Below are 14573 nucleotides of genomic sequence, written 5' to 3' on the forward strand. Positions count from 1 at the left end.
AAACTTATTTAGACGATGCGTAGTGGGCAAGATCCATCCTTGGGCATTTTGCGCTATGTGGCAGCCCAGTCAACAATGGGGCATTATAAGGCGTTTTCTAAAATGCGTGTAGTGGGGATTGTGGGACATTATGTTTGTAATAAAATAAAATAAAAAAAAACATTTAAAAAATCTTATCAGCAAAAAAATGGAAGCTCAAATGTGATTGGCCAAGAAATGGCCCCACCGGCGTGATTTATAACATGCCATAACAAAAAAAAAAAAAGGCCAAACACGCCCCAACGTAGTGGCTGGTGGGCGAGATTGAGCACAGAAAACGTCCCTTTAGACGGCCACTACGGTGATCTTATAATACTATAATATACCTTACCAACCTACAAGGGAACCACCAATGACACTGACGGTGCTAACTATGACCACTAATCTTAAATAAATCCATTTTCAATTGTTCATCCGAATTTATAGTAGAAGTTGACACCCACACCCACCCACACTCACCACTTCACTCATCAAAGTCCACAAACCCCCCATTTTCTTGCAATAATCACAAAACCACCAACTCCAAAGCTAGATTCTTCCAATCATCACATTAAATTAAACACACCACCACTACCACCTTTCCCCTTCGCCCAAATCCCTAAAACCATTCACCATCATCTCCAAATGCACAATCTTCTTCACCAATGGAGTCCCTTAAACCCCTGAGAAAAAAACCATACTTCCTCCCCCTCATCCTCTCTCTCCTCACCTCCTCTCTCCTCATCCTCTTCTCTCTCTTCTTCACAAACCCTTTTCACTCCTTCCACCATACCCAACCAAAAACCCTCCAACAAACCCCTCTTTTCGTCGAATCAAAGCTCCAAATCACCCCACCAAACCCCGATTCCACCGCACCCAAGCTCGCCTACCTCATCTCCGGCTCCACTGGCGATGTTCAGTCCTTGAAACGGACGCTAAAGGCGTTGTATCATCCGGTTAACCAGTATGTTGTGCATTTGGACCTTGAGGCGCCGCCTGAAGAAAGGTTGGAGCTTTTTGAGTTTGTGAAAAGTGAACCGGTGTTTAACGAAGTGGGTAATGTAAGGATTGTTGTTAGGTCGAATCTGGTGACGTATAGAGGGCCTACTATGGTGACGAATACGCTTCATGCGATGGCGATTTTGTTGAAGGAGGGGGCTGATTGGGACTGGTTTATTAATTTGAGTGCTTCGGATTATCCTTTGGTCACTCAAGATGGTATGTGTTTTTTTTTTTCGTTTGGGAATTTCGTCGAACAGTTGGTGGGTATGGGGTGAGTTTTGTACTTTTGTTATGTTGGTTAGAAGAAGTTGTTTGTTTTTGAAAAAGGGTATAAATTATGCAACTAAATTGGGTAATGGGTATGGGTGATCTTTTATTGTTTAATGGTTTTTGTCAGTTTTTTCGTTTGGGAATTTCGTCGAACAGTTGGTGGGTGTGGGGTATTGGGGTGGATTTGTGATGTTGGCTAAGAGGAAGTTGTTGGTTTTTTAAAGTGGGATAAAATATGGAACTAAAATGAGTAAGGGGTATGGGTGATTTTATAATTATGGTTATTTTTTTGAGAACTGTTGACTTGAAGTGAGTTTTGAAATTTGTAACTCTAATTTTTTTGGGTTGTATCGACTATTGAATGTTTAGTGATGGGAAGTATACTAGTATCCCCCCTTTGGTGCCAATTTTTTGTCCTTGCATTAGTTTTTGTACCTTCGGATTTTATCTTAACTGAGTAAACGGTACCGACGTTGGTTTTAAAAGGGGTGCCTGAGGTGCGTAGGAAACACATAAGGGGCTTGAGGCGGATTCTCATGTACTTTTGGGTTAAAATTAGGTCTGTAGGAGGTTTATATGAGAAATTAACCAAAATAATGAAAGAAATCATCAAAGGTTTACTTATCAAAAAGGTTGATATGTAAAACAGTTGAGATAAATGCAACTTTTGGATGTAAATAAAATCTTATTTGTTTGTACATAGAGTAAAGCCTCGTGCTTCGGCTTTTGGAGCTACATAGGCACTAGTTCTGTCTGGTGCACCGAGGCTTTGGCTTCACAAGGGTTCTAGAGGGAAGTGGTTAACACATATACTGTTCTATGATATTAATTCTTCGATGTTTAGTGAAGTAATCCCCGCTTTAGAATTGTGTAATGCTTTTTAACAAATTTACATAAGTAAGAGGAATTATCTTTTAACTTTGCATTTTAATTAAGAAAAACGCAGCCGTCCTCATGATCAAACTCACAATCAACGCTTTTTTTACAACTTTGACAGATTTGCTTCATACTTTGTCAACTGTTCCTCGGGAGCTAAATTTTATCGAGCACACCAGTGACATTGGCTGGAAAGAGTATGTGCATTTTCTACCCTTCGAATGACTAAAGTACGTCACGTATTGCCAATGCAGAACTTTGGTTATCCTCGTTTTTTGTCTGGTTGTAGGTACCAAAGAGCCAAACCCGTTATAATCGATCCGGGGCTATATAGTAATAAAAAATCAGATGTTTTCTGGGTCTCCCAGAAAAGGAGTGTTCCCACTGCTTACAAGCTCTTCACTGGTAACTTAAAAAAAAAAACTCATTTCATAAACTTAAAACATGATCTTTGATAATTTCAAAAAGATTAATGATTTGTTTTGTAGGTTCTGCGTGGATGATGCTTTCGCGATCCTTTGTAGAATATTGTTTATGGGGATGGGATAACCTACCAAGAATCGTCCTCATGTACTACGCTAATTTTCTTTCATCACCCGAAGGGTATTTTCACACAGTAATATGCAACGCCGATGAGTTCAAAAATACGACCGTAAATCATGACCTTCATTTCATTTCTTGGGATAACCCCCCGAAACAACACCCCCATTTTCTCTCCATTGATGATTACGAAAGAATGGTAGAAAGTCATGCCCCGTTCGCTAGAAAATTTGGTGAAGATAAGGAGTTACTCGACAAAATTGACTCTGAACTTCTAGGGCGTGAACCCGATGGTTTTGTGACAAGTAATCCCCTTATCCCTTATATGTTTATAGTTAGTATTTTTGCGAAACGTAGATAAAAATAAGCAAATTGCGAGAGTTAAAGTTGTTTGATGTTTTAGTTAAGGGGCTAAACATGTCATTATTAAAGTTGAGGGGCTAAAGTTGTTTATTATTAAAGTTGAGGGGGTAAAGTTGTTTTAGTTAAGGGGCTAAAGATGTCATTACTAAAGTTGAGGGGCTAAAGTTGTTTGATTTTAAAATTGAGGGCTAAAGTTGTTTGATTTTAAAATTGAGGGCTAAAGTTGGTTCTGATAAGGGGCTAAACATGTCATTATTAAAGTTCAGGGGCAAAACATGTCATTATAAAAGTTGAGGGGCTAAAGTTGTTTATTTTTAAAGTTGTTTTAGTTAAACTGGCTAAACATGTCATTATAAAAGTTGAGGGGCTAAATGATAGGAATCAGCTATGAGAGGGAAGTGAGTAATAGGTATTCTTAAGGGGCTAAAGTGTAATATGGGGATAGTATAAGTAATATAGAATAAGGCATGTTAGAGGGGGAATTGAGTCTGTTAGTTCGTTAGGGCTCCTGCATTTGTGCGTGGAGAGAGGGCGTAGCCCTGGATTATCTCTGTTTCTGTTCTTCTTTTCTCTTGTCGTATATCATCCGTTAAATCATTCAATAAACTGTTCTACTTCCCTGATTGAGTTACACTAATTTCACAAACCCTATCACTAAACATGTCGTTATTAAAGTTGTTTATTTTTAAAGTTGAGAGGCTAAGCTGTTTTAGTTAAGGGGCTAAAATGTCATTAGAAAGTTGAGAGGCTAAACATGTCATTATTAAAGTTGAGGGGCCAAAGTTGATTGATGTGACAAAATAGCATATTTTATGATGTCAAGGATTGACCCAAAAGTCAAATTGATATGCAGGCAATTGGTTAGACAGAAGTGATGCAAACAAAACTATAGCTGAAAGCATAGTCAGGAACGCAACTGAACTGAAACCGGGACCTGGAGCCGAGAGGATCAAGACCCTTATCGGCGGTATGCTATCTGACAAAGATTTTCACTTGAAGCATTGTATCTGATTATTTAGTACGCCCGTTTTCCTCCATTTCTTGCGGGCCTCGGGCCGTGGTGAGAATAAAGATTGGAAGAAAACGATCGGTCGCGTATAACTTGTAAGTAAGCACCAACCATGAAGGAGGTGTGTTTTACTGATGTAATTTGTCCAAGATCAAGTTTTTCTTGGAATATATTACCTATAAAGATATGAGATTTATATTTTATATTATATAAATGATGCCAAGTTTATATTTTGTAATGAAATCCTGGAGGAGCAGGGTATTAAAGTTGTAGCAATGCCAGTGTTGGTGGATGATGTTTCATTATAAACCATACATATGTCTGTATGAGTAGTACAATCTGCAATTCTTAGTTCTCTCGATGATCACATTATGAATGTTCGATCCCTTCTAACGACGGATAAGATTAGGATTGTTTTTTGTTTTCATTCACTGATTTTGATTGATTTTGTTTTTATGATAATAGCCGGGTTCATGTTTATCATGTTGATTGATCACACTCTTTATCAATTGATCGTTAAATCAATGTATTCTTCGGTTAATCATTTAAAGTTTGTTATTTGTTTTGATATGTTCTTGATTGATTTTGTATTCAAAGTAATGATCCAACTTATATTCTTTCTTTTGCGGTATTTAAGTTTCACTTTATGATATATGGTTATCAAGATGATATATATGAACGTGTGGATATTAGATTGATATCAGTGTTGGATCTCGGATGGTACACATGAGTTTTCGAGGGAGGGTGTGGGGAATAGAGGTTGCCTCTTGAGAGAACGGTGGAGAGAAGAGAAAGGTAAGAATTATTTGATATTATAAAGGTTTGTATATTTTGCATGCGTTCAATAGAACATTCTACACGACTACCCAACTATATACACAGAGACAATGTCCTAACCTAATTCTTAACCCTAATTTAGATGGATGGTGATGGTATTATGGAGATGGTGAAACAATGGTGATGATGGTGATGGCGGCGACAACGATGACGACGTTAGTGAGAGGCTTGGCAATCTTTTGCCCAAACATTTGGATTTTTTATAGGTTTTAGACTTCAATATAAGTTTTTGAGCTTTTTTAGTTTAAGTGCTATTATAAGGGGGCAAAACGGGTAAAAATAAAAAATAACATATTGTATTAAAGCTTTTTTTTGGGGTACTTGAGTAGATCAAATTTGTATTAAAGCCAACATATTGTTTCCATGGAGCATAGGCTGGTGACCATATGTTGTTAGCACACGTTTACTAGTTTATTACAATTTTTCTAAAACAGTTCATATTGACTTGTACACATATTCTTTCTAGCCTGAAGCAATATGATATTTTTTTAAACCACCCGAACTTATCCGAACCCGTTACGCTACCCGACCTGTCCATTTTACTAGATACAGTAGTGAGCATTTTCGCATTTCACACCCACTAAGGTTGAGTATTGTTGATAAACGTCTAGGGGGTGAAAACCACCACATTGGTGCCACATCGACTAAACCTGCCACGTCCCCTTCACGCTTGCCCCCCTTCGCCCCTTCAAGCGTTACCAGGCTAACGTCCAGCCCTTCACACCCCTCTTGCGTGGTGTTTAACGACCCATTCACGCCCTAGAACTTGCAAAAAAAAAAGTGGTACCACCTAAGGTTGAGTCGGATAGGGAACGCGGAACCGTAATACACAACCTAAGGTGTGATGTAAAAAAGAGGTGAAATCTGAAATGTGGCAACGTGGAACCATAATACACAACCTAAGGTGTGATGTAAAGAGGTGATGGTGGTGTGGTTGAGGGAAAGTGATAAGGATGAGAGAGATATGAGGAAGAGAGAGAGAGACTAATCAGACTTTCATGTGTATACATATAATTTTTAAAATTTATTTTGCTTGTTTATTAAAATACTTAAGATAAATGGGTAGAAGACTATTTTGCCCTCAAATTGGTCAAATTTAACCATGAAAATTAATTGAGTTAGGGCTAAAGGACATGACGTGCAAGGGTTTGCAAACATTAAGTACGTTTTTTTTTGTACATTTTAAAGATAAATGACACAGTTTGCAATCTGGTATCCACATAAAAGACGATTTTTGTAATTTACTCTTTATTTTATTATCACATGTAGCATCTTTTATATAATGGAAGTTGCGTGTCAGTTATGTAAGCCATCTAAAATTTGGTTTTACCGTCTTTTTTTCATATTAAAATTACGATGTCACATGTCAACTTTTCTAATGAACTTTATATTTTAAGAACTATATGACATATTGTTTAAAATTATTATTTTAAAAAAACTTTTACTCAATCGTGTAATTAACAGGTCCCTAATCTACTAAAGTGATATATTAAAGAACACGACTCTCAACTGATATATTAAAGGACGCATCCTTTCGGTAAGGGTATTTATAGGTTAACAATCCAAACCATTATACCCTTTAGGCATTTACCAAAAGAATGTGTTGTTTACTTTTATTATTAAAATGTATATTAAAGGACGCGACTTTAAAGCGATATATTAAAGGAAGCATCCTTTCGACCTTTAAATTAATATTCTAAACCAGTTGTTTTTAGCTGACGCGACTTTTAAATGAAAGGGTGTAAACCTCAAGTTAGTAATTCTGTATAGATATTATTGCACTCTATAATTTTATTTGTCTAATTTAACTAAGGGTAAATTACTTTTTGAGTCACTGTATTTTAGGGGTTTTAATTACTTGAGTCCAAAATCAAAATGTTTAACGCCCTGTGTCCCTATAGGCACTTTCTTAACCATTTGAGTTCAAATTTCTAACACTGTTAGAATTTTTTGGTTAAGTATCATTAAATGACCAAAATACCCTTATAGTTAAAAAATAAAAAAAAATATTATTAGATTTCTCTCTCAGTCTCTCTCTTATATATATCTCTTTCTCTCTCTCTCTCTAAACATTCTGCATCTTCATCTCTCTCTCTTTAGACCACCTGCATCCCTCACCACCATTGTCATCACCACAGCCACAACCACCTCTGTCACCAACCACCACCACAACCACAAAATAATAATAAGAAGAGTAAACTGCAATTTTACCCCCTGGGGTTAGGAGTGATTGGCACCCTTACCCCCACTAAGGAAATAATTGCAATTTTACCCCCCACTGTTTGCTGTTATGTCGCAACCTTACCCCCGACTTCAATTGTGTTGACTGGTCTGTTGACTTGGGGGTGAAATGACTATTTTACCCCCCAACGTTTGCTGTTATGTCGCAAGTTTACCCCCTGGCATCAAATATGTTGGCTGATCTGTTGACTTGGGGTAAATTACTAAAATGCCCTTTCTTATTACCCCCTATACTTTGTGTTTCGAAGCAAAATTACCCCCTGCAACTTCCAAAACCTTTCCCGCCACCATCCATATTCGATTCCACCACCCATATAAACCCCCTGGCATCAAATATGTTGACTGATTCAATTCAAATTCATTTAAAGGTTGTAACAGAATTCTTACTTTGAACCAAAGCATTTGGAATGCAAAGATTGAATTCATGGTTGGAATCAAGGTTGTAACAGAATTCTTACTTCATGGTTGGAATGCAAGGTTGTAACAGAATTCTTACGGAATTCAATTCAATTCAAATTCATTAAAATATTCGATTGCAGTTTTGTGTATATATACCCTCAAGGTCTCAACCATGAAGAACCTCCAGCCACAGCTTAAGGTCTTCTGTAATGGTTTCGTCCAGGCATTTGGAATGAATTAGAATTTTCCAAAAACCATTTGGAATGCAAAGAACCTTCGAATGAATTAGAATTTTTCCAAAACCATTTGGAATGCAAAGAAACTGGAATCTATATCAGAAGCTTTTGGAATGCAAATGCATCAGAACCTCTGCATCAGAAACTGGCATGTTACTCAAAACTGCTTAGTCACTTTAATATCATATTACATACAGCAACAACCAAACAACAGAGTAACCAAACAGCAGCAACTTAACAGTCAATCTGTTCTGTTCTATGATCAAACATAACAGCAGCAACTAATCATAGATGCAAATATAACCTGTACAAGCTTTTAACAGTCAATATTAGATGCAATATAACCTACATTAACCCACATTAACAGTCAATCTGTTCTATAATCAAACATAACATGTTCTATGATCAAGCATACCAAAAGATCCTAATATATAAATAGAGTTCAACTACACTACATATTAACCCATAAGATCCTAGAAGATTAGAGTTTAAGTATCCTACACAACCATTTCCTGCTGAGGGGGAAACTGGAAATGCAGGAACGGGCGGCCTCGCATCTTGACAACCAATGAGACCACAATCGATCGTAGTGAAACATGAATCCTCATGTCCACTGCAAATACAGAAACATCCATTACTAGTTCTGACCTGATTTTGCCCCACAATCAAAATAGTTGTTTGATTTTACCTGAAAACTGCGAGAAAAAAGGAGGATCGTTGTAGGATCGTGTTTCGACCCGAACGAGTCGTTTAGAGGAGTTTTTATCAGATACAGGTGCGGAAAACAAGTGTCTGACTTAGAAACAGCTAGCAAATCACTTTTAACACCTTTCTGTATATGACAATTTACATCCAAATCTCAAACCGGCAGCACTTCGGTATGAGTTACAAGGGAATGATACATGGTTTCGCTCATAAGCACCTATATATAGTGCATGGGGTTTCGCTCCAATGGACATGTACACATGAGCGAAACCTCCAGCTGACACATAAGCGAAACTATCAATGGTCACATAAGCGAAACCCTCTATGTCCCTATAAGCGAAACCCTATCTAAGATACATATGTTTTCCAGTTATCTCGTAAAACGTGCCCTGATCTAACAATCTAAGACTAAGATTCGATACAAGACGAAGTCGACAGATGCATGCACCAACAGACTCCCCCTCAGATGTTGACGAGTCGACTATCGAGTCATGACAATGCTGTGTCTTTACTTCTTCAGCCTTGATCAGTCTCTGGGCTTCTTTCTCTCTATCTTCATCTCTTTCTCTTTTATCATCAACAAACTTTTTCTCTTAGATGTTGACATCTTTAAATTTATCATCATTAACATGTACTCCCCCTCAAACGTTGATTCTTCCTGCATAAAACTCTACCACAAACATAAGTTTTATGATAAACATTTAAGCATATAAACACCATTTGAAACTTTCTCAAACAAATATGTCAATTCTTTTCTGATGAACCACTTGCAATTATATCGTCTTTCTTATCAAAACATCACTCTCCCAAACCATCTGTTCATCATGTTTAGCACTTGGAATTTTGAAAATCAACCTTTCAATATCAGTCGTCGAAAATCTTTTTGACTTTTTCAAAATTTATGCTAAAACACACCTAAAATCTTTTTGGATTTTCGGAAAGAAAAAAATGCAGAAATGAATTATTTACAGACAATATTTTTGTGAGTTTGCATAAGAGGATCATATCAATTTTTGAGACGTGTCAACAACACCGTTAAGCTGTGATTTCATTTTCAGCTCTAAACAATTCACTTAGATTGTCAGTATATCGGTCCACTTAAATTTTCACACAAAGTTCAATTGATCCGAGATACGATATTAATGTCTTAAGAACTTAAACTTATCTTTGTGTCCCACTACTTGAATATACTCCCGTATCCAGATCCCAATATTCAGTCTTACAGGTGAGTATACCACAAATGATATCTGTAAAGGGGTTATGTGCGAGGGCCGTGAGAGCTCAGGTCGATACTTCCGTATACGCAAAGAGATGACGGCTTCGACTTTTGGAGTGTCCCCTTTAGAGGATCTTTTGTTACAACAGCAGCGACTATCAATTTTATTGTTTCATCAGCTTGCTGAGGGCGATGCTATATTTCAAGCATTAGCAGAAAGCATTATCCGGGGACTAGGTCAGTACTTCCATACAACAGAAGTCCCGGGATAATACCCCAGATATCACTGAGCATAAAGACCTAGTATCTCAGAATAAGGGACCTTTCAAACAAGATTTCAGGGGTTACCTATATATCCAAGCAGTTTTGTTAACCCACAGAATAAGCAAGTTTGATTTTTAGGTTTATATCTCGTCACAATTTACTAAGTGTGTAAAAACCTACTGACACATCCGCAGTAATATTGTTTATCACATTTTATCTTTACAATTCTTTAGCATGTTGTGACAACCCACTGATGTACTATCATTTCCTCTTTTCACAACAAAACTCATTTTTGATTTTATCATGTTTTTGGCTTTTCAAATTTTCTAATGTTTTTGGATTTTCTGAAAATTTTCCACTCCCCTAAAATGCAAACACATTTCTAAGGAAATTTGAAAACTTTCTAAATCTTGACCCACTTGAAACATGAAATATAAAACCAACTGTACAAAACTTGGCAACCAATATCAAAGTGCATCAAATCTCCATTCACTTGGCATAAACAATCAGAACTCCCCCTATCAACAAACTATTTTCCCATTTAGATTTCAAAACACTTAAGTTTGTTTTAATCAAAATGGTTTTTCCGGAAAATAAGTTTGATTGATTTTACCACTTGTAGGTTTATCAATTTGGGGATGTGGTTCTTCATCTTGTCTTTCAACCACTTGTAGGAAAAAGCAAGTACAAATTAATGTCCTTGATTTACCATATTCAAGTATGCACAACCAAATCTTCTAACCACTTAATAAACAAACACAAACAAACCTCTTTACTGTTTGTATGATTGACATTACCGAATAAATTCCTCAAAAAAGATGCCGATACCTGCTCCTCGCTTACCAACCTGGGAGCTCCGGCAAGTCGGGTTTTTAGTTGAAGAAAATATCCACCCAAGCCTGACCAGCCTTGGGTGTCACCGAGTCACCATCACTCGGTTTCTTACCTTTCCTCTTCTTCTCATAAAATTCTTTAACCCCTTTGACTTTTCGATCAATCATCTTACCAAAGATATGCTTTACTTTGGGGTTAAAGACCTTCTCAGCATCAAACTCCTGTTTGTCATCATAAAATTGGTTAGAAATTTCAACTTTACCAATTTTCTTCTTATAATTTTCAGCCCGAAGTGATGGAAAATCCTCATCATTCACAGTCGGAACTGATTTTTCATCTTTTAAAATAGCTTCACTTTCCGAAACAACTTGTGGCTCATCTGATTTTGTGGAATCAGATTCATCACCAGAAGATAACTCCTCTGATTTTGACCTATCAGAATCATCGCTAGAGCTTTCAGCAGCTTTCTTAACAACCCAATTCTGGTTGTCAGATTTAGCTCTCTTCTTGTAAAATTTGTTTGAACATTCACCAATTTCAAAGGTAGAATTTTTAAACAATTTGGTTCTATCAATTGGTGGTTCAAACTCAACAACTCTCTCTTTGAGTTTACGAGATACTCCCTGTTTTGATTGTATTTCCTTAGAACAATCTCTGGCAATATGTCCAACAGTGTTGCATTAGTAACAGGTTCTCGTATCTTTCTTCTGCTCAGTCATCTTCTTCATTTCATCTTGCTTCTTTGCAAGGAACTCATTGTTTGACTGTCTCCAGAAATCTTTCTTTTGTTCTTCAGATGACGCTCCTGAAACAAATGTCATTTTGGATTTAAAATCACGAACATATTTTTCATTTTTCTGTTTTTCTGTAGGAGTAAAACCAAGACCTTTCTTTTTAAAATTACCATTATGGTTTGATTTCTTTTGGAAACCAGAACCAGAACCGTAACCTTTTTTCTTGTTTAGTCTTTGTTGAACTCTTGAGGTGTATTTTTTAAGTTTATCATTAAGACACAAATCTTTTATTTCAGAAATATTAATTTCTGTGAGTTTGAAAACCTTGTTTATCAATTTAGTTTTGACACCTCTTATTGGAAATTCCTCATCAGAATATATTTTGTCAGAATCATTCAAAGTGTAAGCAACTTTAAACGGTTCATCATCCAAATTAGATTTTGATAACAGGAATTCTTTGTCATAAACTATTTTGCCCTGTTTATCTTTTTGTCCCGGAGTGCTTGACTCAGACTTTGATTATGACACGGACTTCGACTTTGACTCTTCTGTTTCATCGTTTTCTAACACATGATCCACCACTATCTTCATCAATTGAGATTGTTGATCAGTGTCAGATGATGTAAACGTAACATCAATACTTTCTGGTAGATTGACTGACGACTCCGACTCCGACTCCCATTGTAAGTTTGTTGCCTTTTTTACTCTTTCGTCATTTGGATTTCTAGCCAAATATCCATTTTCCAGAGGGGGTGGACACTTGTTGTAACTGACACCTTGTTTCTTACCAGATGTTGTCTCTACAGTGCCTTTCTTCTTTTTAGTCTTTTTCACTGGAGTCTTTTCTTCAACCTTTTCTTCTGAAACTTTCTTTTCTTCAGTTACATCATTGTCCTCAAATGCCTTCAAGCTTTCAACCATTGGATAAATCCTGTCAATGACATAAGACGAACATGAGTAACTTTTCAACAAGCGATTAACTCAGTTTCAATTCTCTGAAGTTCAAGTTTTTGTTCAAGAGCAACACATTCTCGATATAGTTGTTTACAACTTTTTGCTTGACCATGAAAGCTCCTTGAAGTGTTTTCATTGCTGTAGCCTGCTCTTCACTTGTGTCGTTGTACATATTCATTTCCCGGTTCAACACATCATATGATTCTTTCAATCTGTTCATGTTGTGGATCAATGAACTGTTCTGTTTCTTTACAACTTCACAATTTTCACAAGTTATTGGATTCTTCTTTTCAATGGCTTCTTCATTAATCTCGAACTTTGGAATTTCTTTCACTTTTCTTCTCACTACTGGTACTGTCTCATCATCGCTGTTAACCGGTGTTTTTACCTTCTTCTTTTTCTTCTTTGCCTTCTCATCCTCACTGTCACTTTCTTCCATCATTTTTAGATGTTTTGCCATTTGTCTAGCATAATACTCAGAATCATCATCATCACTTTCTTCTTCAACTCTGGCAACAAAAGCTGTGTAAGCTGTAGCTTGATCAGGAATATAGTTATCCCAAGTGAAATTCTCCCAGCTAAAACCCTCGGGTAACTTTTCATCATCTTAATCAATCAAACAAGCTTTTCCATCAGCTGAGACATATTTATCCCAGTTGAATGGCTTCTTTTCTTCCTGATAAACCACAAGCTCTTTTTCCAAAATCTTCAATTATAGGTCTTCCATGTGCAGTTTGTGCTTGATGTTGATGCTGTTGAGATGGTTGTTGAGCAACTTGATGGTAGATGGCTTTTCGATAGTAATCATTATTGTTGTTGAAAGGATTCTGAGCTCCACTTGCTTCACGGTTGGTGCACTCCCTCTTAAAGTGACCTTTCTCCCTGCAACGAAAACAAGTGACTTTAGATTTATCAATACCTAAAGTAGAAACATTAGCCTCACGAAGATCATCTCTCCCCGTGATCTGCTTGAATTTCTCAGCTCTCCTTAACACGCTTGCCAAACACCATTTTATGTCCATCAGTTCCATCTCTTCAGCGTCTATCTGGTCATAATCTTCCTTTGTTAGCATTGGATTCCCGATACGACCTGCAACAAAACAACTGTAAGATTCTAAAACCATTCCTAATAAAGACATGTGGTTTTTAGCAACTTCCTCAGAATAATCCTAATCATTTTCAAGATTTAAAACAATATTGCACTGAAGTTTTCTCCCATTTTTGGTTGCTGAGATGTTCGGATCAAAAGAAGGAAATGATGTGAAACTTGTTTTGCTGTTTAATCCTGATGATGAACCTCCAGAAGAATTCTTGGCGTTGTAAGCAGTTTCTATTTTTGGAGATAAATTTGTATATTTCTCATTCACCCCTGCTTTATAGTACAACCCAATATCCTGTTCTCCATCGAAATCTTTCATTCGAACAATCTTTCTTTGTTCCATTTCCTGAGCTTCCAACTTCTCAATGAATTTGCTCAAAGTTAACGTGCTAAAACCGTTTTTGTTCCTGAGCATCATTAGATATGTTCCCCAAGTTTCATGTGGTAACGCATCTGCAAGCTTTTCAATTAACTCTTCATTGTCTTTGTTGATGCTTAACCTCTTCATGTTCACTAACAAGTTGCAATATCTTTCAATGATCTGTTTTGTACTCTCATTCTTTAATCCTCTAAACAAATCAAACTCCTTTTTCAAAAGTGACTTCTTATTCTTTACCATCTCCTGACTACCAACAAACTTTGATCGCAACGCTTTCCAGATTGAATATGAACTTCCGTTGTGTTGTAACAAAACCATAATATCTTCTTTCACAGCTTGTTGTAGCAGACTTAACATCATCTTTTCATTCTTATATTTCTTTTTGTCATCGGCACTCATATCTGTTATCACAACTTCCTCTTCATCATCATTTAACGGTCTCACATACTTTGTTTCAACACACTCCCATGCGTCTAGGTAGTTAGCTTGTACCCAGTTCTCGAAACGACCTTCCCAACCTTTATATTCTTCAATGTTCAATAGTTTGGGTGGTTTTTGTATTGTTCCCGTTTCGTTTTCGAGCATTGTAGTTTGTGC

The 14573-nt window shown here is 36.8% G+C and overlaps 1 protein-coding gene across 1 annotated transcript; it reads left to right on the forward strand.

The window, feature by feature from the left end:
* Positions 1 to 460: 460 nt before the first annotated feature.
* Positions 461 to 4416, forward strand: LOC110865620 (beta-glucuronosyltransferase GlcAT14B). The gene is made up of 5 exons (XM_022114938.2): positions 461 to 1236; positions 2288 to 2363; positions 2456 to 2571; positions 2655 to 3011; positions 3923 to 4416. Exons 1-5 carry the CDS (start codon positions 684 to 686, stop codon positions 4078 to 4080), a joined length of 1260 nt encoding a protein of 419 aa, XP_021970630.1. The 5' UTR covers positions 461 to 683; the 3' UTR covers positions 4081 to 4416.
* The last annotated feature ends 10157 nt before the right edge of the window (positions 4417 to 14573 follow it).

Source organism: Helianthus annuus, chromosome 6 (assembly GCF_002127325.2).
Source record: "Helianthus annuus cultivar XRQ/B chromosome 6, HanXRQr2.0-SUNRISE, whole genome shotgun sequence".
NCBI classification, from domain to species: Eukaryota; Viridiplantae; Streptophyta; class Magnoliopsida; order Asterales; family Asteraceae; genus Helianthus; species Helianthus annuus.

Excerpts from the sequence above, each read along its gene's own strand:
- LOC110865620 (XM_022114938.2), top strand. The coding sequence starts at position 684 with ATGGAGTCCCTTAAACCCCTGAGAAAAAAACCATACTTCCTCCCCCTC. Across the intron at positions 2,364-2,455 it reads AGTGACATTGGCTGGAAAGA|GTACCAAAGAGCCAAACCCG; the intron begins GTATGTGCATTT and ends GTCTGGTTGTAG. Across the intron at positions 2,572-2,654 it reads TGCTTACAAGCTCTTCACTG|GTTCTGCGTGGATGATGCTT; the intron begins GTAACTTAAAAA and ends TTTGTTTTGTAG.